General features: G+C 51.9%; 3 protein-coding genes across 4 annotated transcripts in view; 2 read left to right on the forward strand and 1 right to left on the reverse strand.

Annotated features, from left to right (window-relative positions):
- The window catches only part of PAK2 (p21 (RAC1) activated kinase 2), a 39,608-nt gene extending 38,183 nt beyond the window's left edge, over nucleotides 1–1,425 (forward strand). Inside the window, exons 14-15 of the mRNA XM_054639018.2 lie at nucleotides 206–343; nucleotides 1,263–1,425. Of these exons, the coding sequence (XP_054494993.1) occupies nucleotides 206–343; nucleotides 1,263–1,349 (225 nt within the window). The 3' untranslated portion in view covers nucleotides 1,350–1,425. The remainder of the gene's footprint in view (nucleotides 1–205; nucleotides 344–1,262) is intronic.
- Nucleotides 1,426–1,437: 12 nt separating this feature from the next.
- On the forward strand, nucleotides 1,438–12,931 carry LOC129124281 (aquaporin-12-like). 2 transcript variants are annotated; one of them, XM_077183739.1, is made up of 4 exons: nucleotides 1,440–5,616; nucleotides 9,730–10,198; nucleotides 11,037–11,153; nucleotides 11,991–12,931. In XM_077183739.1, the coding sequence occupies exons 1-4, from the start codon at nucleotides 5,614–5,616 to the stop codon at nucleotides 12,170–12,172; spliced, it is 771 nt and encodes a 256-aa protein (XP_077039854.1). In that variant the 5' UTR covers nucleotides 1,440–5,613; the 3' UTR covers nucleotides 12,173–12,931. The 2 variants fall into 2 exon arrangements, with proteins under 2 accessions (XP_054495151.2, XP_077039854.1); XM_054639176.2 differs by having other exon boundaries at nucleotides 1,438–10,198.
- A 1,993-nt stretch (nucleotides 12,932–14,924) lies between these two features.
- Nucleotides 14,925–22,483, reverse strand: LOC129124154 (galactose-3-O-sulfotransferase 2-like). The gene is made up of 5 exons (XM_054638873.2): nucleotides 22,455–22,483; nucleotides 18,296–18,406; nucleotides 17,482–17,646; nucleotides 16,728–17,049; nucleotides 14,925–15,776 (listed from the first exon to the last, which is right to left on the reverse strand). Exons 1-5 carry the CDS (start codon nucleotides 22,481–22,483, stop codon nucleotides 14,925–14,927), a joined length of 1,479 nt encoding a protein of 492 aa, XP_054494848.2.
- Nucleotides 22,484–23,773: the final 1,290 nt, after the last annotated feature.

Here is a 23,773-nt window from a genome sequence, read left to right on the forward strand (position 1 = left end):
GTTGCCTAAAGATCTTGAACATTATTTTGCTGCTAGCAAGGATAGGTCATGAGTGCCTACATGTGTGGCATTTTTACAGTTCTAGTCTCTGAAGCTGAGGACAAGTAGCTACAGAGCACTCTCATCTGAGGGCTTGCCACAAGGCAGGTCAGTTTGGGATCTTTTAAAGCTTGGTTTTGGCTACATCTTATTCTTCATTTTACAGGCTTTATATTTGATAGCAACTAATGGCACACCAGAACTCCAGAACCCCGAGAAACTGTCCCCAATATTCCGGGATTTCCTGAACCGATGTTTGGAGATGGATGTGGAGAAAAGAGGATCAGCCAAAGAATTGCTACAGGTGAGACTCCACTTCTTCTCACAGTGAGGTCCAGAAGGCAGAGTAAGGTCAGCCTGTGATGAACTGCACTATAGATTGGCACCCTTTCTTTTTTTTTTTTCTGTGTTTTCTCCTGGGAACTGTAGTGAGAGCAGTTGGCAGGAAAGATTTATAATATACTCCAAAGTTATTCCATCATAATCTGTGATTTCACTCTGTCACTGCCAAAGTGTCCAGCAGTTTAGGAACTCCTTTTAGAGGGTGGCCATTGATAGCATTTGCATTGCTTTTCGTACCTCCACTTGCAAATGTCCCCCTCAGAATTCCTGATGAAATAATCTGCTGGTCTGACATCAGTGTTCAAGCCTTGAAAAGAAAAGTTTCCTTTCTCCCTGCTGGGTTTTGCCCTACGAGCTGAGCAGCTGGAGCAGTGACACCATTTCTCCTTTTAGTTTTGATTTTTAAATACTTTCTGTGCACTGGAAAAAGGCTGGTTTGTTACATGAGATCTGCTTGTAGGCAGCATTGTGTGAGGGTGTGAGAGAATCCACTGATGCCATTCCTGGGGAGAGCAAGGATTAGCTCTGAGGCAGATGGTGCAGAGGCTTTCCCAGTAAAGCTAGCTGCTGCTTCTTACCTTTCTCTGATTATTCCTTGTTTAGATCTTTGTTTTGCTCATTGCAAGTGTAGTTTCAATACTCACCTTTTCCAAAACCAGTGAGATATTCCAGGAGGAACTCTGTTGGGTAAGGCAGTGCGGTCCCAGCCAGCTTGGGATCGTGCTGTCCTTGTAACCATCAGGAGAAACAAATGACACAATTGAACAGTTAAAATGCAGATTCATTGCTGCCAAGCTCCATGGAAACATGAATCCTGCTGGAAATAAAACCTTTAAAAGTGTGTCTTTCACTGATTCCTCATGTTTCTGTCTTCCTGGCAGCATCCCTTCTTGAAACTGGCCAAACCTCTGTCCAGCTTGACGCCACTGATCCTGGCAGCCAAAGAAGCAATGAAGAGTAACCGCTAACATCCTGCCACAGCCTTCTTCCTTTTTTTTTTGTTTGTATTTTACAAATCTTTATAATATATGAAATTGTTACACTTTGGGAGGGGGAGGGAAGGGGTTTTTGTGGGGGTGGGAAACGTCTGCAAAAGGGAAGAAACTCTCATCCAGAAGACACCCAAGTACATTGTGGCGACTCTAGAGATCCCTGTCTGGGGTCCAGAAGGAATTGAGGGCTGAATTACTGGCCTTTGTGGGGTTTTTTTATTCTGATTTTTTTGTTTCCCAGACAGCCCAGAAATACCACTTGCTGTGCCCGGGGCTTTAAGGGGTTTTAACGACTTCGCTGTAACAGCTCCCGTTGTACCCTCTGGGTACTTTCAATACTTGAATGACAGATTCAAGCTTTCAGAGGGCAGTACTAATTTTACCTGCTGATCTCTTTGACTCTCCTCTTCCTCCCCTCTACCTGCAATCCCTGTGGGAAGCTCCCAGTGACCAGATTCACAGCAGGTGTGGCGAATGTGAAGGTACATCTTGCCCCTCATTTCTTTTTCGGATTAGCTGTCGCTGTACTGTAGAATCAACAACTCGGTTACTTAAGGAATCACAATGTATGGAGATTCTTTTCACTTTTTATGATGAAAAAGGAGAGAGAGAGAGAGGGGGAAGAGAAGTATTCAGCTGTTTCTCATACCTGTGCTCTGTGGACATTTTTTTAAATCAAAAATGTGGCCTCTTTGTAGAACCTTAATGATCGGTCAAGTCTTTGGATGTGGGTTATGGATGTGTAGGTTGGGGTCAGATACTTTATTTATGATCAAATGATCAGTTCTAGTCAGGGCAAGAAAAAATTCCAGCTGTCTTCCTGTCTGCTCTTTTTTCCCCTGTTAGACTTGCTGGCCAGAAGCTTGAGGGATAACGTGCTTGGTGCAGTGGGTGGTTCACAAACTTGTATCTGTGCTCTGACTTGGGCTTTGGAAGTTATGCTGGTGCCTTTGACTTTTTTTATTTTACATTTCCCTTCTTTGTATCAAATACATTTTTGTATATGTTGTAATTTCCCCCCTCCTCCCCCCGCCAAGCAAATAATGCATCAACCTATGGAGTTGTCAGAGTTTAAAGTATTAGAGCTATTTTTTTCCAGTTTTGTATGTGCTCCATTTGTACTAATGCAACCAGAAGAACAAATAACCAGATCTGAGGACACTGACGATACAGGATTTTGGAAACATGATCTGAACAGATGATGATGAACACCTGGAGATGCCAAAGTTGTGAGATGAAGCAGAGGGGAAGCAGTGCTGTCAGACCATCGTGGGGCCTGGTGGACTGGCTGGTGTCACTCTGATCTTGTCACTGAGGATTCTGTGCTAGCCAGGATGGCTGCAGCCAACCCTTCAACACAACAATAAGGGCTTCCTTCTGAAGGACAGCGACAGCCTGAGCGGTTGAGTTCTTGGGGTGTTGCCAGGGTTGAGTTTAGCAGAGCCTGTGCCCCTTCTAATGCTACAGTCTATGCATTTCAACCTCCCCAAGTGTTTAAGGAAGAGCCAAGTAGTACCAATGTGCCAAATGAGTCTGTGAAAGAATAACCGTGACTTTAGTGGGATTGTATTGCATTCCCAGGGGGACAGGGCCTGGGACAGACAGAGCTACGGTTGGGTATGGACAGAGGACCCTGAATAAAAATTTTTGCACACTTTTCCAAACATTGCTGGCTATGGGGGATAGAAATAATTTTCGGAGAATTTCAGTATCTCTCTAGAGAGAATGACATTTTGGGGACTGGTAGCCAAGGTATGACAAAACAAACTTCCAGGTGAGAGTGGCTGGGCAGGATGGCAGAGGCAGTTTGGGGGGGGATGGTGGAAAGGAGCAGGGCTGGGGTCTCACAGCCCCTGTGGGGCCAGCAGGGTGTGCCTTGTTGGGCAGGTTCAGCTTGTGTTCTGCTCCTGTGTGGCAGTTAAAATCTGTGTTGGGTTAATTATCTTAACTGTTCCTCACAGGGATAAATCTCTCTTGCTGTAAGTGTGAAAACAGTTATGGCTTCAAATTTTAAACTCAAGGAAGTGTCTCATGCCAGGTAAGGTAATCCAAGTGCATTTGCCTGGAAAAAAGTTTATTATGAGCCATGGGCACTGTAATCATCCTGTTTTGAGTGTGTCCTGGCTCCCTGGTCAAATGGAGCAGTGAGGAGGCTTGGCTGAGGAAAAAACCTGTTGTACCAGTGGTTCCCTCTTTGTCCATTGCTGGCAATGGACTTGGTGAAACTCCTTGTGCCAGAGTTAAAATGGGAGCTTTTCTTTCTTTCATCTTTTTTTTTTTTTTAATGGCACAATCTAGATAAATTTAGCTTTTTTAAATAGAAAACAAGAAATCATAAGTAATTTTTAACTTATTAGTTCACTTTGACTGGTGAATGAGAACGGTTTAAAACATATGTTGCAAAATTTGTCCAATTTAGCCTGCTTTGGAGACGATTTCTGAAGATTCAGCCATCCTAATGCACAAAACTTGGCCCAGTCCCAAGTTCCCAAATAGTGTGTGTGTGACCTGGGATGATGTTCAGCTCCAAGGCTGGGAAGTGCCAGCATCTCCCTGGCCCCACGCAGCAGCTGTTCTGTGGTGAGGTTTCCATGGGGATCAGAGGTGGGGCTGGCAGGAGAGGAGAGCCAGGAGAAGAAGGTTTTTGTGTTGTGCTTTTGTGTCTGGAGGGTCAGGCATCACTTTTCTGAGGGTGTCTGCACGGTGAGAAGCTCCGAGGTGTGGGTTTTCCCTGCTGGGAGCAGAGCAGAGTCCTGGGGTGGGTGCAGGGCTGACAGCTCTGCTGTGGCAGGTGGGGACCAGCCAGAGCTGGAGGAAATGATGGGAAGGGATGAGCTGCATCCAAATGTGGGGATTCCTGTGCATCCCTCTTGGGTGCCCACCCAAGATCTGAGTGGGGATCAGATGTGCACACGACCCCTGTCAAGTGTCAGCTGGGCAGCTTGTGGCTGAGGTGCAAGTGTGCAGGGAGTGTGAGATTCCTGGGATGTTATCATAGAACAAACCAGAGTTCTTATTAAAAATAACCATGGGAATGAGCACTTTGCCCTGCCTTAGGTGTTAATGAGATTAATTGGAGCCTTCCCCCCTGGCTCTCTGTGCAGGGAGGTGCAAAGTTTTGGCTACAGCAGATGGGTCCTGTTGTCAGAGGGGCTGGGGAGGGAGCAAAAATGTGATTAAGGGTCTCTCCAGCTGGAATTGAGTCAATAAATCTCTCTGGTCTGTTTTTCCCTCTGTTCCTTATGCTGTTGATGGGAATGGAAGTAGGTGCAAGCTTTCTTTTTATTTTTTTAACTGTCTTCAGATGTTAATGTTGCCTTTTGTGTAATTTAATCCCATTATGTTATTTAATTGTTACTGCAATATTAACTACTGTATTTGTTGACTTTGTTTAATAACTGTTCTTTCAGGGCTAGAAATAAACTTTTAAAAAACCTTTGGGTTTTTTTTCCCCCCTTTTCCCTGTCATGAGTTTATACCTTTGATAACAAGAGGGTTTAATATGTCAGTGTTTTACTGAGATTAACAGAATGTATTTGTAATTAAGCTTTTATGAATGCTTTAATGATGGTGGATATAATTTTATGCTATACCAGCCTGTTTCTTTAAAGTTTTATTACTCATCAGTGTCAGTACCAGCCTTGGGATCCCCACAAGCTTTCCTGGATGGCTGATGGGAGGAGAGCAGCTCCAAAACACCCTTTTCACCCAGTGTGGAAGAGATCCCTCGCCCTCCATGTGAAGGGAGCAGAGCAAACCCCAGCCTGGCCCATCCCAGCTGCACCTTCCCCCTCCTTGGCCAGTGCTGGGGTGGGACCCATGGGCCCGGTGACCTCTGGAGATGTGCTGGTGGTTCAGGAGCTGCTCCCAAGAGCTCTGCTTTGTTGCACCATGGGCACCATCCACTATCCTGCTTATTATGGCACAGGATCCATGGGAATTGAGCTGTCCTGCTGGCTGCTGGGAAGATTTGGCTCCAGGGTTTGCTCCGTTGGCGCTGATCGGTGTTGGACCATGGGAGTGAGGGCACCGGGTGCTGACAGCTCTTCGAGGATTTGGGATGAGATCCATGGTGCCTCTTGGCCTCCAAGGCTGCAGAGAGCCACTTTTGTTTTCCACTGGACCTACAAAAAGGCTGTGGGATGTTGGCCTGCCAGTCCAGCCAAGGACAAGGAGGGATTTGCTTTGGGATTGAGTCCGGGTCAGTTGGCTCCGGATGAAGTTCCTGCCTCGGCTGTGAATGGTGAGGACTTGGCATGTCCTGTGTTCCCTGTGTGCTGCTGGGAAATGGGCTCTTCCCCTTTCTTGCATGTTGTACAAGCTTTGCTGCTACACTGACAAAGGGAAATGAAGAAACCACTCATCTCCAGCAGCTGCCTCACCCACACAGGAGAATGTTGGTTTGCTCAGAGCCTGTCTCTTCAGGGTTACCAGTTTGTTGTAGTATCTTTGTCTTCCTATATGAGCCACTCTTTGTGCATTTAAACTGGTGTTCTTTAACACTGCATTTAAGTGATTTGGCATTTAATTTCTGGGGGAAAAGTGGACAGGAGGAGAAGGTGCTTAGTGGAACTCAGGACTGTTGGGATTTTGGTACTTGAAGGAGAGCAGGGCTTTGGCTGATTTTGGCTTGCATGGCTGAAAGTTGCAAGTCCTTGGTAAATCCTCCTAAGTATTGTGTGAACTTGCTCATCCCTTACATTGAGCCTGACACTTGGACCTGTCTGAGACTAAACCCAAGAGCAGCCCCATTTCTTGAGATCAGCTTATTCAAGATTGGGTATTTAAAACACAGTTCTTGAAGGCAGTAAATTTGGGGGCAGCAATTTCTCCCTCTCTGGGCTGCTGTTCAGCTGCAGTGAGTCACTGCAGAGCTGAGCACAACTGTTTGGACAGCACCAGGAGCACACTGCTTAAAACCAAGGTGGGTGAAAAGTGAGGACCAGCATTTTCATGGTGGTGCCTGAAGAGCATTGTTGGATTTCAGTGCAGTTCCAGTGGCTCCTGTGCTGGAGCACTGTGCTGTCCATAGATCCCTGCTCCCAGGGATTTGCACAGCTACATTTTTTCCCCTTTTTAAATATAACTTGCATTTTGCTCTCAAGATTATTTTTAATAAAAACAGCTGTCCTCAGTCATGTGAGAAAGCAGCATGAAAGTTTGCTGAGCTCAGCCAAACTCTGGCTATTGCTCTCCAGATGTGTGGAGGAAGCAGGTTCTCTAAGAGCTGTTTTCCCTGCTTTGAATCCAGCATAAGGACAGATTTCTTTTCCTTGAGGGAGGGAAATACCACCAAGTGAGAACAATGACTTTCTGTGACTTCTTCACCTGCAGCCTGTTGGAGGGAGCAGGGCAGCACCAACACTGCTTGTCTTGCTTTTCCCAGCTGGTGTCTGCAGTGGGAATGTCCTCCAGCACATCATCACTTCAAATCACAGAATCAGAGAGGTTGGAAAAGACCTTTAGGATCATCAAATCCATCAAGATTTCAAATCCCCGTTGACCTGACTGTTAAAACAGCCCATAGGGACCAGTGGTTGGGGTTTTCTGATGGGATTTTCCCAGTGGGAAGTTAGGAGTTGCTCACTGTCCTTGGGGGCCCCCAGACTTCTGCTTTGGAGCTGTGTTGAGTCAGTGCAGAGGAGGGAAGGGCAGACAGGCTGTGTCAAGGCATGGATGTGCCTCAGTGCACAGGCTCCACATCCTGGTGTTCCCTGGAGGGTTCTGGACAGTGAATCCAGCTTGGTCCAGCTGTGGATCAATGCTGAGGACACTGAGGGGGGGACTCAGGGCAGCCCCTTGGAATGGTCTTCAGGGGAGATGTGTCCACACCATGTGCAGGGCTGACCTTCCTCAGGACTGATGTCTTCTGGATTCCTTGAGGTTTCTAGAGCCAAGGATGACCCATCTTTGTTATTTTTTCCCTTCAGTGAATGCTCATTCTAAGGATTTGGGTTCTTTCACAAAGCACAATTAACTCTTGGATCCCCTGGAGCCATTTTCCTGCCTGACCATGAAGGGAAACCTGCCCCAGGTTCCTGCTGCCTTGTCTCAGCAGCTGGGAACATGTGGCTGCTCCTGGAAAGCTCTAATCCACCCTCTGCCCAGTGAAACTTCCCTTAAATAACCTTATAACTCTTTTTTCCTGTAGCTGTTGCCTCTTTGAGGGCAAAAAGATCAAGGGAGCCAGGGTGGTTCTGCTCAGCTCTTGTGACTGTTCAGTGTTTTTGGGGAGTGTTTATTTTACTGAAATCTGGAAGTGCCAACTTGTTCCTCTCCAGTGGCTAAACTTCAATACCTGCATTTTAAGCCCTGGAAACATGTTTGGTTTAGAAGGACACTGATGTTCCACCTACAGAAAAGGGGTTTTTGGTGGGAATATTGGAACTTTTAGATGGTTTTGTTCCTAGAAGAGCAACCCTGCAAAGCTGCATGGGGTCTGCTGTCAGCACTAACACAAATAGGGAATGAGCCCCTGGCTTTGTTTAATCCTGTAGTTATCCTTGGATTCAACAGCTCCCAGCTCCTCTCTCCAGCCTGGGTTAAATGTCCCACAACTGTGCCATGGGCGGAATTGCAAGAATGGGTGGGAAATAGTTTTTAAACCTTGGAATGTTTATTTCCTAAGGCCCAGCTCTTACAATGGTTGAGAAGAAGGGGAAAATCCATTTCTGGGGGAAGGAAAAATTGGAATTTCTTTCCCAGTTTTACCAGTCTGTGTCCTATGATCTGGTGGTTCTTTTCCAGGGACTGGATTTGGGCTGTGTTGCTGGGTCCTTGTGAGGTTTTGTTTCTAAAGAGGAAAATGTACTGGTTTCTCTACTCCTGAGAAACACAGGAGGAGGGAGGGGAGGTGGAAGGAATTGAGTTGGATTGTGATGTTGGGTATTTTATGGTTGGTTTTGCAGTAGCTTTGACCAGCACTTTGTTGCTGCTAGAGGTCAATTTTCTTCAGGACAAAATTACTGATTTATGAGACTCTTAAAGAATATTTCATCTTCTGTTATTCAAGCAAAGTGCTTGTTCATTTGAGGTGAAAGATGGGTGCTTGTTTTGCCATCTGGAGAGTGAATTGTGGCAAAAAGGGTTAAAATGGGAGAAGTTCTGAGGCAGGCTGGCCAGAAGGTTTGGGTGGGAGGAGAGGAGGGCTTGGATGATGGGTGGTTGGCAGCTGCTCCCTCTCCTTGCCCAGACCTCCCATGGTTCCCAAAGCCAGGGCTGTGAGCAGTGATCCCATGGACCCTTCCCAAAACCCCTGCAGGGTGGGCACTGGGGGGTGGGAAGGTGAGAGGAGGGAGGGTGGTGCAGGGGGAGGTGCTGAGCTGTGCCCTTCACAAGCATCCCCACAATGTCCTGTTTCTTCTCTGCTGCCAAAGGCTCTTGAGGGAGAGGCTCCAGTGCATTTGAGGTATCTGCTCCTGCTTTTCCTGGCTTGGGCTGCTCTTCTGGAGCCACCTTGAACTGTATGAAGAGCCTCATCCCTGCCCAAGTGTGCTTCAAACCTGGGTTTCCTGGTAATTTCTTTTATAAATGACACAAAGGGAAATAAAATGGCCCAAATCAAAGCTGTGGCTCTGTGTGTGTGAAGGGCAGTGAGAGGAGCTGGGTTACCTGCCAACACTGCCTGTCCTGTAGAGATGGCAAATGTGGGTTCAGAGTGGTGACACTTCTGCTGCAGATCAGGGAAATGACCCAGAAGATGCATCAGGTATTGGTTACCATGGAATCCCAGAATGGTTTGGGTTGGAAGGGGCCTTAAACCCATTTCTTTCCACCCCTTCCATGGGCAGGGACACCTTCCACTATTCCAGGTTGCTCCAAGCCCTGTCCAAGCTGGCCTGGAACACTTCCAGGGATCCAGGGGCAGCCACGGGCATTGGAGCCAAGCAGAAAGCAAATGAAGTTTTTTGTTCCTTCTGGAAGAGCTGTCAGCTCTGGAAGAGCTGTGGGCTCTCAGGTGTGAATGCCAGGGCTGGGGGCTCAGTGCCTGGTGGAGATAACACCAGGATTTCCTGGGACAAACACCTTGGGTGGCTGCTCCAGCTGCTGTGAGTCCAGCAGCTCCCTGTGCCACTGGCATTGTCCCATGGGGGCAACACATGGGGCCCTTCCCAGGCCTGTCAGGCTGTGCCACGTTTGCTTTTGCTTGGCTTTATAAAGAGGAGGTGCAGGAGCTTCCTCTGCTCCTTGCCAGGCTGCCCCCAGCACAGCCTTCACTATGGATGGCTTGAATGTCTCCATTGCTTTTTTCTTCCTGGCTTTTGGGGTGTGCCAGCTGCTCAGGTGGCTTTCCAAGAGGCTTCTGTCCCCTGGGACACATGGCTGCCTTGTCAGGGAATTTGCTGGCTCCTTCCAGCTGTGCATGAGCTGCCTGGAGCTGAGGATGCTGATGGACATCGGCCCCTGGGGTGGTGGCTTTGGCCTGGACGTGGTCCTGACCCTCCTCTTCCTCCTCTCTGCTGTCCACGGCGCCTCTTTGGATGGAGCATCCGCCAACCCAACGGTGTCCCTGCAGGAGTTCCTGCTCCTGGAGTCCAGCCTGGCAGCCACAGGAGCCAAGCTGCTGGCCCAGGGTGTGGGTGCAGGGACGGGCTGGGCTCTCACCCGGCTCTACTGGTCCTGGGAGCTGACACAGCTGCACTTCATCCAGAACCTGATCGCTCCCGAGTGCAGCTCCTCCATCCGCGCCTCCCTGCCCCACGCTGCCTTCGTGGAGGGCTCCTGCTCCTTCCTGTTCCACCTCATCCTCCTCAGGGTGCGACAGAGTCACCCCCTGTACCGGGTCCCTGCGCTGGCAGCCACTGTCACCTTCCTGACCTACACAGGTGAGCAGCACTGGCCTTTCTTCTCCTCAGTCATTTGGAAAAATACCTCATTTGGGGGGAGGAACAGCCCCCTGTTTTACATCTTCCAGGACTGCAGAGGTAGGGGTTAACAAGGTAATGACTACTAAGGTGTTTGTTTTCTGTTATTTTGGGGAGTGTTCATTTTGGGATGAGGGTGACAGTTTGGGCTATCTGGGCTGCTCTTGTATTAGCGGGGTTCCCAGACAAAGGCAGGAATGATGAATCTGACTCCGTGTTCTCAGAAGGCTAATTTATTATTTTATGATGCTATATTATATAAAAGAATACTATACTAAAGAATATAGAAAGGATACTTACAGAATGCTAAAAGATAATAATGAACTCGTGACTCTTTCCAGAGTCCCAGCACAGCTTGGCTCTCATTGACCAAAGAGTGAAAACAACTCACAGCAGAATCCAATGAAACAATCACCTGTGGGTAAACAATCTCCAAACACATTCCAAAGGGGCAAAATACAGGAGAAGCAAATGAGATAATATTGTTTTCCTTTCTCTCTGAGGAAGCTTCCCAGGAGAAGAATCCTGGGCAAGGGGATTTTTTTAGAAAATGTGACAGTGACAGGCTGCTGGTGAATTTTGGCTAAGAGCCGTAGCTCAAGACTGGGATCCCTTCCCTGGAACCTCCCCTACTGCAATCCCCCAGTCCTGCACTGAGCTTTCCTGCTTCCCACAAAGCTCAGGGCCACAAGGGTGGGATTTCCCCAGTCTGAGAAGGCAGACAGGAGGGGTCTCAGCCCTTTCTCAGTGTTCCAGTGGATGCAGTGGGACTGTTGGCCACGTTTCTCTTCCCACACAGCTGGACCGTACACGGGGGCCTTCTTCAACCCTGCCCTGGCCACAGCCACCACCTTCCACTGCTCGGGGAGCAGCTTCTGGGACTACATCCAGGTCTACTGGCTGGGTCCCCTCGCAGGTGAGATCTTCCCAGGGGCAGGAGCTGGCATGGGGACAAGGCAGAAATGCTCAGTGTGACATGGACTGTTCTGGCAAAGAGCTGAATTTGGGGTTGCCAGTGGCAAGTGTCACTTTTCATCCTGCCTTGTTGGCTCTGGGGTCATCTCTGCTATCCAGTTTTTTAAAATCCAACTTCTGCGTGGTACGAGGGCAGAAATCTCCCTGAAAGCAAAGTCTGGGGAGGTTTAGCAGAGGTGTTTTAGGGCAATGGCAGGCTGAGCTGTGCTTTGGGGTTGTCCCCAGCTCCAGTGTGGTCATGGGGACCTGGATGTGTGCTGAGAGTGGAGCAGGTGGGGATCGGGCTCTGCTCCCAGATGGACAAGAGGGAACAGCCTCAAGTTGCCCCAGGGGAAGTTTAGGTTGGCTATTGAGAAAAGTTCTTCCCTGAAGGGTGGTCAGGCACTTGCACCCTGCTGAAGGCAGTGGTGGAGACACTGTCCCTGCAGGGATTTAAAAACCTGGATGTGGCACTGGGGTCACGACCAACGATGAGGGAATGGTTGGGCTTGATGGGCTCAGAGGACTTTTCCAACTTTAATGATTCTCTGCCAGAAAACTGGGGTGGTTTATGGGTCAAAACAAGCATTGTTTGTTATGTTAAGGACATAAGAGTGGTAAATTCTCCTTAAAGCAGAACAGCGAGGGTCCCTCAGCTCTCAGTGGGGACTTCAGTGGTGCTGAGCTGCCTTTTGGTCATGGTGAAGGTTGTGACAAGGACCCAAAACCGCTGCTGAGCTGTGGGGAGGCTGGAGATTCTCCACATAGCACTCGGAAGGGATCTGTGCTCTCATTGCAGGGATGCTCGCTGCCCTCCTGCTGTTCCAGGGCAACATCCCACGCCTCTTCCAGAAAAACCTCCTCTACAGCCAGAAGAGCAAATACAAAGTGCCCAAGGCAAAGGTGACAGCGCAGGTGGAGGGTGACAAACCACAGAAGAAGAGGAAAGGAGGGAAGAGCAACTCGGAGCCCCGTGCCTGAGCCCAGAGGTCCCGGCAGCCCTTTTCCTGGGAAAGGGTTTCCCGGTGCGGAGGATTTTGCAGCTCGTTCAGTGCTTAAAGAATCACAAAGGAATCCTGCAGGATGCCCCTGAGCTCCTTTGGGAATTGCTTTGAAAGCCTCCCTGGAGAGCCCGAAATGTTTCAAGCCCACACTGCTGGCTCAGAGAGAAAACACGGAACGCTTTTGCATAAATTGCCGGTTGTCTTGTGCTGCCAGGAATTTTACAGAGAGCTGGGACCGTTCCGTGGGCAGGCTTGAGCAACCCGGGGTTATTGCATCGTGCAGTGCCTGCAATAACCCCACTGGGTCTCTTGCAGCCCTAAAAACAAAGCATAAGCCAGTAACTGACCGGGACACTTGGGATGGGGAGGAAACAGGCTTTGATCTTTTGAGTTATTAATGGATACTGGTTGAAAATTGGTGGGGTTTGAGTTAAACTTGGCCTGAAGTCCTTGAGTTGCACAGGCTGAACCTGGCAAGTCTTGGAGAGGAATTAAAAATGCTCCAAAGCAAGAGAGTTCACTGGCCACAGGAGGACCTGCTCCTCTGGGGATGTGCTTAGCCTGGGTTTTGGTGCTGTAAAACATCAAGAAATGGTGTAAAAAGGGTCTGTGGTTAGGGGGGAAAAAAAAAAAAAAAGACCCAGGCAGCTTCTGTGCATCCCTGTGCTCTGCTCCATGTCTAGGTGAAATACTCCTAACTATAAAATTACAGTTTGTGGGGGGGGGGAAAAAATAAATTGCTGTGGTTGGCATTTGGGTGAGTGATGTCATTCCTGGGAGACATCCCTGAAAATGGGAGTCACTGTGGTGCCCAAACCACCTCTGCCCTTCCTGCTGCCTGCTCTGGAAAGGGGGGAAACACCTCCTGGCAATGGGGATCCCCCCAGGCTGTGCTGGGGCCAGGGCACCCCATGGGAGCTGCACCCTGGGTGACAGCACAGGGACATTGTGATGCTCTGGCTGTTCCAGTATCTCTGCCCTGGATCAGAGCTCCTGACAGGAATCACCTGCTCCTATTTCCTGAGGTGCAAACAGGGAATAAGCAAGAGGCACCCAGTGAAAACCTGGAGTGGAGGTGTCAGATGCAGGTTTGGTACCCAGTGTGCAGCCCTGCTCCTGTCCACACTCTGCTGTGTCCATGGGGAGACATCCCCAGGGCGCTGCTGGGCCTCTGGGCTGCCCATCCCAGGTGATTTCCTCTGGGATTGCCCTCTGGAGGCACCTGTAGGAACCCCAGACCTCTGACACCATGAGCCCACCCCACATCCCAACAGGAGAAATGAGGGAAGGGACCAACACAGCCATGCACAGATGTGCCCCAGAGATGAAACTTCATAAAAAACCCCAAAGCCAAGGAGCAAAATCCCCAAATGGTGCCCTCTCCTTGTGCCTGGCTGGATGCCTGGCACTGCCCCAAGAAAGGCTCTGGGAGCACAGTCTGGCTTTTTTCCTGGTTAAACTGAGCAGGAGACCTTTGGTGGAAGCTGAAACCTTTGAGACTCTTTGTACCTGCCCCAGGGACACCCAGATCCTTCTGGGCAAATTTTTCAGAACCTTTTTTGGTTTGGAAATCGTGCTGAAAAGCCACAGATGGGGCTCCTGTTTATCCCAGCTGATTTGCTGGCTCTGCTTTTGATTCAAGGAGAAGTGCAGGATGGAAAAATCAGGCTGGGTTGCCCGTCCACAAGCCATTCCTGTGGGATATTTCCCAGGACACAGGGGTGGAACTTGAGTCTGACATTGCAGAATAGGCTGTTGATCCTATAAATTCAGCATCCATAGGCAACCTGTAACCACAGTCAGCACAAAATAGTGCTCGGGACTCCCTTTTTTCTGGGTTGTTTTTTCTTTGTGTTTTTTGTTTATTTGGGTTTTTTTTGGAGTTTTTTGGTTTTTTTTGGGGGGGGGGGGTTGGTTGGGGTTTTTTTTGTTTTGTTTTGGAGTTTTTTTGGGGTTTTTTTCCCCCCACTTTTCAGGACATATTAGGACACATTCAAATGTTTGGGATGTGCTTCTGGGGCTTTTGAGGAGGTCATCTACTGAGCAGACCGATGTAATTAAGAGGAATTTAAGGAGTGACAGTGGCTGTTGTTATTTTTAATTAAGAGGCTGCTTTTCCAGCATGGTAACATCAACGGGGCAGGGACAAGGTGCAGCTGCACAGACAGACTCATTCTCACGCTGTAAATCAAAACTTTTGGGATTTTTTTGGGAGAGTCAATCCCACTGGGATTTTTTTGAGAGAATAAATCCTGCTGGGATTTTTTGGGAGAGTCAATCCCGCTGGGATCTTTTGCCCACAGCTCTGATTTACAGCTTAGCTCTGTTCTGTCACACCCCACTGATGATTTGGGCTGCCCTCCTGGACCTGCTCCTCGCTGCTGGAGCCGGTGCTGTCCTGAGGCTCCAGCTGCTGTCTGAGGGGATTTCCCTCTGGAAAAGTCCTGTCCAGCCCCTGGGACCCCCTCTGCAGCCTGTCCGGAGCTTGTGCCCAGCGGGGCACGGACAGAGGGCTCGGGCAGGGCATCCCCGGCCTGAGGGCCGAGCCCCGCTGTCCTCAGGAGATAGAGAAGGATGCCTGAGGGCCGAGCCTCGCTGTCCGCAGCAGATGGAGCCCCGCTGTCCTCAGCAGATGGGGAAGGATGCCCGAGGGTCCAGGAGGGCTCAGTTTCGGGTGGGCTCCGGCCGCTGCGGAAGATGGAGCTGAGGAGGCAGCGGGCCGGGGGCTCTCAGTTTCGGGTGGGCTCCGGGCGGTGAGGCGGGGCTGGGGACGCAGCGGGTCGGGGGCTCTCCGGGGGTGGCGGCGGCGGGAACTGCTTCTTGTAGAGGAGGCTGCTGTACTGCAGCTCCGGCGTCACCAGCCGCCGGCAGGTCCGCTCCAGCTCCCGAGGCAAGCCCTGCTTGAGGTTATAGCCCAGGATCCGGGCCCCGCCGTGCTGCAGCGGCCGCAGGGAGCTGTCCTTGATGTCCTTGGGGCCCACGCTGCCCGTGCCCTGCAGGCAGGCCCGGGCCAGCTCCGCCCGCCGCTGCCGCAGCGCCCTCACCTCCCGCCGCAGCCGCTCCCGGCCGATGAGGCGGTCGAGCCTTTCCCAGAAGGTCCTGTTAAAGTGCGTGTAGATCTCCCAGTCCAGCCTGTTCCAGGCTTTCAGCTTCTCCACAACGGAGTCTGGGAGCGGGGACTTGGTGCTGCTGTCCCGGCTGTTGAGCGGGAAGGAGACGACGCTGTCCAGGTCCCAGCACAGCATCTCCTTCAGCAGCACCATGGACTCATCGAAGTACTCAGAGATGAGCAGGAAGTCGAAGGACGCCTCGATGGCCTTCAGCATGAGCTGCACCCGCTCGGGGGACACGTCCCCGTCAGGGTTGAAGCCGAAGTCGAAGGTCATGAGGTTCCTGGCGTAGTGGCGGTCACCGCTGGCGGGGTCGTAGTAGCGCCAGGGCTGGCTGAGGAACTCCTGCAGGCTGCGGACGCGCGAGAAGGCCGAGGCGCCCTTGTAGTACACGAAGGAGGACTCCATCAGCTGCACGGGGTTCCTCAGGATGGAGAAGTAGACGGCAGAGCTGGGCACCACTTTCTGCACCTGTGGAGGAGGAAAAGAAGGGTTTGAAGGTAGGGCAGGGAGAAGAGACCCACTCACCCACAATGCTGGTGAGCAGAGGTGGGTGCTGGGGAGGATTTCAGGGTGCAGCTCATCAAAGGAGCTGTGGGGAGGTAGGGGATAGAATATAAGAAAATAAAGATAGTGTAGAAAGTAATCTTACCCCTAAGGAGTTGCAGCTGGGCCAATTATCAAAGATTAGGAACAGGCCTGACTTTAACAGGCCACAGCTGTAAGCAATGAGAAGAAGATGCTATAAAAGAATGGGGTGGCTGGTTGAGGAGGGAACTGGAGTTGGTTGGCTGCTTTGTGGAGAAGAAAGAGGCAGTGTTCTGAGGAGGTGCCCATGAGAAACACTGTGAAACTTTTGAGATAAGGAGATAACAGTATGGAACCCCTGTGATAAGATGATAACTATAGGGAGCTCCAGAAGAGTCACACGGGGAGAGCAGTGAGCAAAGCTCCCCACAGTGGGCTGCTACAGCTGTGTGGCCAGGCTGGGATGAAGATACTGCCCATCTCCTTCCTTTTACCCATCTCCACCTGTCCTGAGGTGGCACCCAGAGGGGTGGATGCTGGGCACAGCTGACCTGAGCTGATGCACTTTGGTTGTTCTCCTCTTGGTCCCCTCTGGGCCTGTCCAGGGAGCAGGACATGTCCCAGGGCTCACCAGGCAAGAAAGAGATGAGAGTTGCTGGCTGCTACAAGTGCTGTCTCCCACTTTGCCATGGCTCACAGCACAGCTTCATCAAACCCGCTCACAGAATCTCTCAGGAGGTGCCAACAACACACCAGGTACCCGTGGGCAATCCTGCCTCTCTTTAGTTCATCCCTGCAGAGTTGATGTGCTCGACAGATGCCCCTCCTTGTGCCCCCCGAGCCCCTGTCCCCGTTCCCTGCCCGTGCCCCCGGGGGTGGCAGCTTTGCCCGTACCTCCGGCTGCAGGAAGCGCATGTGGTGGCAGAGGATGTTGAACTGCCGGGGGCTCAGAGGGGAGAAGCCCTGCACGAACTTGGCCAGGAAGTGGTGGGGGTAGTAGAGCTGGAAGCCCCCGCCCTGGGGGAAGGCGAAGGTGAGGTTGTGCATCTCCCCAAAGCGGAACAGGATGTTCATGACCGTGCTGCTGGCGCTCTTGTGGACCTTCAGGAAAACAATGTCAGTCTTGGGCTTGCACGTCTTCCCTTGAGAGGTGACTCCTCTGGCCTGCTGGGCTTCTCCAGCTGTTACCTCCTGAATCTTAAAGGCTTCTGTCCAGCTTGGGAGAAATCCTGTCCCCAGGTCTCTTTTGTAAGAATCCTCTGCCTGCAGAGGTTGGGGTGAGTTTGGGATGGGCTGTATAAATGAGGTGCCCCACTCAGGGTGGAGAGAACTCACAGCTTGAGGCTGAGTCTGGCTCTGTACCTCCACCTGCACCATTCCAGGTGGGGACATTCCCCTCTGCTCCTCTGTGCTCAGCCTGTTTGCAAAGATGATGAACTTGCTGGTGACGGCTTCTGCCAAATCTGCGGCGACCCTCCCGGGAGGGCTTAGAGAAGGATTTTCTCTGGCTGCGTTTTCCAGGCCAGGAAACTGGGGTTTCAGCTCTGTGGGTGACAGATGGGCTCTCACCTTCTCACTGCTCTCCCCAGGCTGCTGCATCCAGCTCTCCTCCTGGCTGCTGCCCGGAGGGGTCTCCTGTCTGAGGTACAGATGCATCCTGGAAACATCCTCGGTCGAGGTGAGGGCTGGCTCAATTTTCCTCTGCCCCTGAGGGGAGTCATCCTCCCACAGCAGGTGGGGGCTGTGCAGGGCAGAGCTGAGCTCGTGGCCTGTGGTCTGCTGCAGACCCCGCTCCAGCTCACACTGGCAGCTCCTGTGATGGGGAGGACACAATGCTCAGCTGCAGGAGGTGGGAGGACAATGCAGAGGGTGCAGCCCAATGAACCCCCTCACCCCCCAGAGTCAACCCAAAACATGTTCCCTCCTTTTCATGGGGTGGGTGGCCTTGCTGATGGGCTTCATTGCTGCCCTGAGGGCTGGGGGTGCAAGAACTTGGGCTCGATCATCTTGGAGGTCCTTTACAACCTTAATGATTCTATGAAGAGGAGAAGGACAGGTCAGCAGTGATGTGGCAGTGTCTCTGTCCTGCTGGAGCATGACAGGATGGTGGAAGGGGCAGAGCAAGAGAAGGTGAGGAGACAGAAGAGCTGGTGGTCTGGAGAAGCTGGAGGAACCATTGCAGATAACCCTAGACTGGGAGGGCTGGGCTTAAGGGCTATAAAGTTTTGTGGTAAGCCAGGACAAAGCCCAGAGCAGCCTTGTCTGACCCAGGGCGGGCTCAGCTCTGGCCAGGGCACAGGGGTGAGCTGTGGGACCCCCAAAGGGCCCTCTCTCCCCTGGATTTTCCTCCCTAAGGAAGACCCTGCTGGGTGGTTTTCAGGAGGGCAGTTCTGAGCCCACCTCAGTGGCCAGCAAAAGGCTGGAGAAGGAGGTGCAGGTGTATAATTGTGCTCAGGACCTACCCAAGAGGCTGCAGCTTCTCCACAACCTGAAGTGTGACCAGGAGGAGGACGAGGAGGCTGAAGGAGATCCAGAGCCGACCTGGCTGGCACCTGTAGATTGCACTCAGCTTCCTGCAAGGAAACAGACATTTGAGCCCATTTGTGGGGAGGAAAAGCCAAGTCCAGTGGTGTGTGTGAGGCAGGTGGGAGAGGCACCTTGAGGCTTTTTTTTTTTTATATATTTAAGGTAAGGTCACGTTTTCAGGGGCGGAAATGATGCAGAGGCAGCGATAACTGGGGAACCTCCGAGGCTGTGCCCCAGCAGTGCAGCCTCGTGGAAATTTCCAGATGGGCCACAGGCATTGTGCTGAAAAGCAAACAGTGATAACCACTGAGTCCCTTGGCTGCTCAGGGACACCTTCCTGGAGCAGCCAGAGCTCCCCCCGGGCAGCAGGAACAGGGCACTGCCTGTGTGTTCCCTGCCCTGCCTGGCCAAGAAGGATCAGGATCTTGTCTTGGACAATAAAACTCTTTTTTCCCTGCTCTCCCCACTCTCTGCTGTTGGACTGCCATCTGCACAGGCTCCAGCTGTGGCTGCAGATGTGGTGCCACCATGAGGGCCCCAGCAGTGCCTGGGTTTTGGTCTGATTTTAGCCATGTCTACAACAACAGTGTTATTTCTTCAGGCCATCAGAATTGTGCTGTCAGGCTTTGGGTTGTGTATGGTGACATTAAGGCCATGGAAATGCTGCCAGAGGGCTCCTTCTGTTTGTAGGGCTTGCTGCAAACCCTGGTGGAGCTTGATTGTAGCTTTAATCTTCAGTGGAACAGTCGAGGGGCTGAATTTCCTGGAAAAAAGGATTTGTTTGTTTGGTTTTTTTCACATAAAGGTTGTCCAGTCTCAGGAGATGTGACACTTGGAATCATGGGTTAATGGTGGCCTTGGCAGTGTTGGGGGAAAGATTGGACTCGATGATCTTTGAGGGCTTTTGCAACCTGAATGATGCCATTATGCTGCTGGGTTTTCCCCAGGGAGCTCATTGTGGCATAACAGGAGATGATTTGTCCTGAAGATCTGGTAAAACCCTCTGGGATTGGGCTCTGCTGTAGGGGAAGTCCAGCCAGTCAGCCCCAGGTGGTTGCCCTCCCCTCACAGGGAGGGAGACTCACAGGCAGCAAGGATCTGAATGGGAGGAATTAATGACAGCAGAAATCTGGGCACAGCCTGCTTGGAAGCCACATTTCAGCCAACCTGTGTTTGTTGGGATTTCTGCCTTCCTGCAGTAGTCAGCTTTGGATCAGGACAGTGGGACTTGGACTGCACAGAGCTGCTTGTCCCAGAGCTTCCTCACCTCCATGGTGCTTTACATCCTGCTCTGGGCACTGCTGTGAGCTCTCTTGGTGAGGCAGCAGTGACACAAATGTGGGCTGTCTGAAGGGGTCATGTGCATCCCATGGGTACAGGTCAGGAATTTAGGTTTGCTACTCAGAAACTGGCTTTGTTCCAGGAAAATCATCAGCTGTCATGATTAAGTAGTGGTTTGATAATGACAGCACTGCTTGCAGTGGTTGGACACTCATGGACACGGTTCTGCTCTGTTCCCAGAAATGTGCCTTCACTGAGCTGAAACTCCCAGCTGCTCCCAGGAGGATTTTAGTGTCTGAAGCACTCAGGACTGGAAAGGCTGGGAGGTCTTAGGCCATGGCAGTGCTGCTGAGGACTCAGAAGGTGTCATCACTGCACAGGATTACTGCCCATCACAGCATCCCCAATCCCCATGGCAACCTGGAGGTGCCCATGCTCTTTGCCACTTGAGGAGCAGGCTGCCAAGTCAGATGAGACAGGAGGTGGCAGATGCACGTGTGGGTCACTGCATGGCCATGCCAGTAGCACAAGGAAACCCTTGTGAGGTCAGAGATTAACAGATGTGACAAATAACAGAGCAGAAAAATGCCAAATGCTTAAAGAGAGCTTAAAATGCCAAGAGGTGTTAAAGAGGGAGGGTTGAAGCAGAGAGCAGAGCTGGTGTGAGGAAAGGTTTGTTAAAATAATTCCATGTGGAAGATCAGAGAGACCACAGAGGGAGGAGATGCTCCAGAATGAAGTGATGGTTGGAGGCTTGATCCACCTTTCCCATCACTCCAGGCAAGGCTGGTCATCATTTGGTCTGGCTGACCATGGTAGGACAAGCAGCAATGAGGGAATGAAGAGCTGCCCCACTGTGATATTTAGTGGTACACACAAACTCTCGGGGGGACCTGCAGGAGCACCCAGTAGTGAAGGCAGAATGATGGAACACTTCCCCCCAGGCAGGGCTGGGGACAGCACCCTCTGCCACTCCCTTATCTGGATCTGGTGCAGGTATAATCCTGGCCTTGCTTCCACAGAGGTCCTAAACTTTCAACCTGAGAGAATCTGTGAAAGATCCAGGTCCTTTGGCTCTTTTGAGGTGGCTGGTGTGTTGGTGGAACACCCAGCTGAGAACACAACACGTGTTGAGCTGACATGTGTTGGGGCAGGCCAGGCTGGCACAAAGCCACAGCCTTTCCTTCCTCCTCTGGGCTGGCTCTGTGAGATACAGGGACATCAAGGAGGGTGTGCTGAGAAAGTGGCAGCGCTCAAATTGCCAAGAAGTTGCACTGAAGGCAGCAAAACACCCATTAAATGGCACATGGTGCATGAGCAGCCCTTGTCTTGGAGGCTGGAGCAGGTTGGCAAGAAGTGCCTGAACCACAAACCTTCAAAAGGCTCAGCTGCCCTCTGTGCTGCACAGCCTGCTCTCCATTTACACTCTGGGATGGGATCAGGGCTGTGTATCTTGGGGCAGAGTTAAACACCTGAGACCAGAGCACCAGGAAGGTGTCCAGGCTGCACTTGGAGCCCTGCAGGGCAGATTGGGCTGCAAGAGCCCAGCTCTTGCAGAGTCTTTGGAGATGCCTCCATCTGTGGGCAGGCGATAGCTGAAGAGCCCCCTCAGACCAGAGCCTGGGTGCTGTCACCTCCAGGAGTGACAAGCAGGGTGCAGAGCTGGATGCAGCACCCCAAAGATGCCTTTGGCTGCAAGGGCTCAGTGGAAGAGCCAGAGCAGCTGGATCCCCCTTTGCTGGCTCCAGGAATTGAATCCAAACCTGAACTGATGCTCAAATCTTTGCAAGGGATGGTGCTCCAGCTGTCTGAGTGCCAGCCCCAGCAGGGCAGAGGGTGCCACTTGTTCTCAGCAGGGCTGCAGATTTCCCCTCTGTTACTCCCCTCCTGCTCCAAGCAGATCTTCCCTCCAGCCCATGCCCTTCCCTGTCTCCCAGAGACAAAAGCCCCAGCCAGGATGGGGCTGGCTGGATGTTTTGGGGCCCTCAGGGTCCCACCCAGGTGCTGAGGCTGAGCTCACCGGGCAGGTGAGTGGCAAAAAAAGATTTTACAGTTTTGCTGTGCCCAGATATTCTCCAGGTAGTGAGCAAAGTTGCACAAGGAATTAATGTACAGAGTATGTACACCAGCCACAGCCTCCCTCTGACCACTCACTGGAGCCAATTTTTTTGGCAGTAAATGAGAAATTGGGCAAAATGGTCAGCAGGATGCTCAGGTAGCACAGCAAGGGCACAATGGCACTGCCTGCCTGCATCAGTGCCCACCCTACACTTGATAGCTAGGTTGGGAATAACCCTGAGCCCTCTCACCCTGCAGCTCTCCCCCAGCCAAAGGACTCTGCTGCAGAGTCAAGCCTTGCCCTTCCCTCATCCCTCCTGTCCAAATCAGAGCCTGTGGAAGGGGGCACCTCACCCTAGGGGCTGCCATGTGAAAAACTTGCCCAGAGACACATTTCTGCTCCACATCTACTCCTCTGGTGATCCTGGGATGCTGCAGGAGGGACCAGCATCCCAGTGCCCTGCCAAGGTCTGTGCCATTCTCCTTCCTTTGTGGCAACAGCCTCACAAAAGATGCAGTGTTCCAGCTGCCCTTGGAGCATCACCAGAAGGGAAAATCCCCATCACCCCAGACTGCCCTGCAGTGATGAGGAGCAGAAACATCTGCCTGCCCATTCCCTTCACCACTTCAGCTGTTTCCCAACATGGAGGGGTCTGCAAGGACGTCAGAACATCACCTCCAGGTAGGACAGAAAGAGAATTTTACTTAGGGAAATAGTATTTGACTTAAATAAATACATAAAAATATTCCACTTACGTGATCAAATACCTCTTGAATTTCAGCATGGTGAGCTGGAGCCTTGGCTGGGAGCGGGTGGTTATCACCCGCCCAGGAGACTGGAAAGCAAACACCTGGAGCCTGGCTTGTGTGCTGTGGCCAGAGGCTCCTCCCCAGGGGGGGCACTGGGACACAGATCCTGTCAGACCTTCCCACCCGTGCCCTGTGCCTGCCCCAGGGAGTGCCCAGCCTCTGGGAGGGTGAGTGGCACCTTCACCCCTGCCACGTCACACAGAGCGTTGGGCACGCGATGCCATTGTCCCTGCTCACTCCTTGGTTTCACCCATGGCTGCTGGTGTCCACTTTGACCCTCTCTCTTCCTGGTTTTGCTTCTTGATGAAGCTGAGGGCAGAGCTGGTTGTGACTGCTGAGCTCTTGGCAATCCTGGTGTCTCCAGGTCGGTGCTGCTGAGGCTCTGTGGTGGCTGGGTCACCCCTGCATGGCAGGGACCTTGTCCTCTCCAGTGCACCATGGCTCCATCCATGCTGGGCTGGGGATGTGGCTGTCCCCAGCTCCCTCCTTTGCTGGCCTGGGGGGCACAGGGGCCAGTCTGAGGATGGCACATGAAAGACATCAATGTGTGGTGTCTGGAGAGGTGAATGGGATGAGGGAAAGCAAAGTTGTCAGCACAGTGTTGGGACTGTGCTGTGCCAGGATGACCAGCTGGCTTCCAGGACCACTGGGAAAGTGGTCACTGGCTCTGCTTCTTGCTGGCTGATGGGCAATGTAGGACAGCTCAAAGGAGGACAAGAGGCTGCCCTCTACCATGGAGTCCTTTGGCCACATCCTTCCCCTTCAAGTCTCATCCCAGCATCCTGCACAGCATCAGCCATGCCCTTGTGTGACTGGGCCCAGGCAGTTTGGCAGGGACTGTGTGCTTCTCTTGTTTGGGCACACACTCCCAGGCTAGTGTGGAGGTGGAGAGGGTGGCTGGGACATGAGTGGCTCCAGCTGTGTCACACACTGTCTGCAGGAGCAGGTGCCCCATGTGCCTCCTGGCCCTGGAGGAGATGACCCTGGCCATGTGTGCTTTCCCGTGACCCATTCCCACGGGGCTCAGGAAGTGTATAAAAGGTGGATAAGTCACTTCCAGCCTGGACCCTGACTCTCTGGAGGGACAGAAGGGCTCCCTCCTTCCCTGTTGCCAGCAGGGAGGCAGCTGTTCCCCTCACTCACCCTGGCACAGGCAGGCACTGCCTCTCCCTGTCCACCTCATCAAAACCACAAGTTTCCTGTGGGGCTCTCATGTTCTCCACCCATCCTGGGCTCCAGCTCTGTGCCAGGGCTGCCAGCTTCCC

Source organism: Agelaius phoeniceus, chromosome 10 (assembly GCF_051311805.1).
Source record: "Agelaius phoeniceus isolate bAgePho1 chromosome 10, bAgePho1.hap1, whole genome shotgun sequence".
Lineage (NCBI taxonomy): Eukaryota > Metazoa > Chordata > Aves > Passeriformes > Icteridae > Agelaius > Agelaius phoeniceus.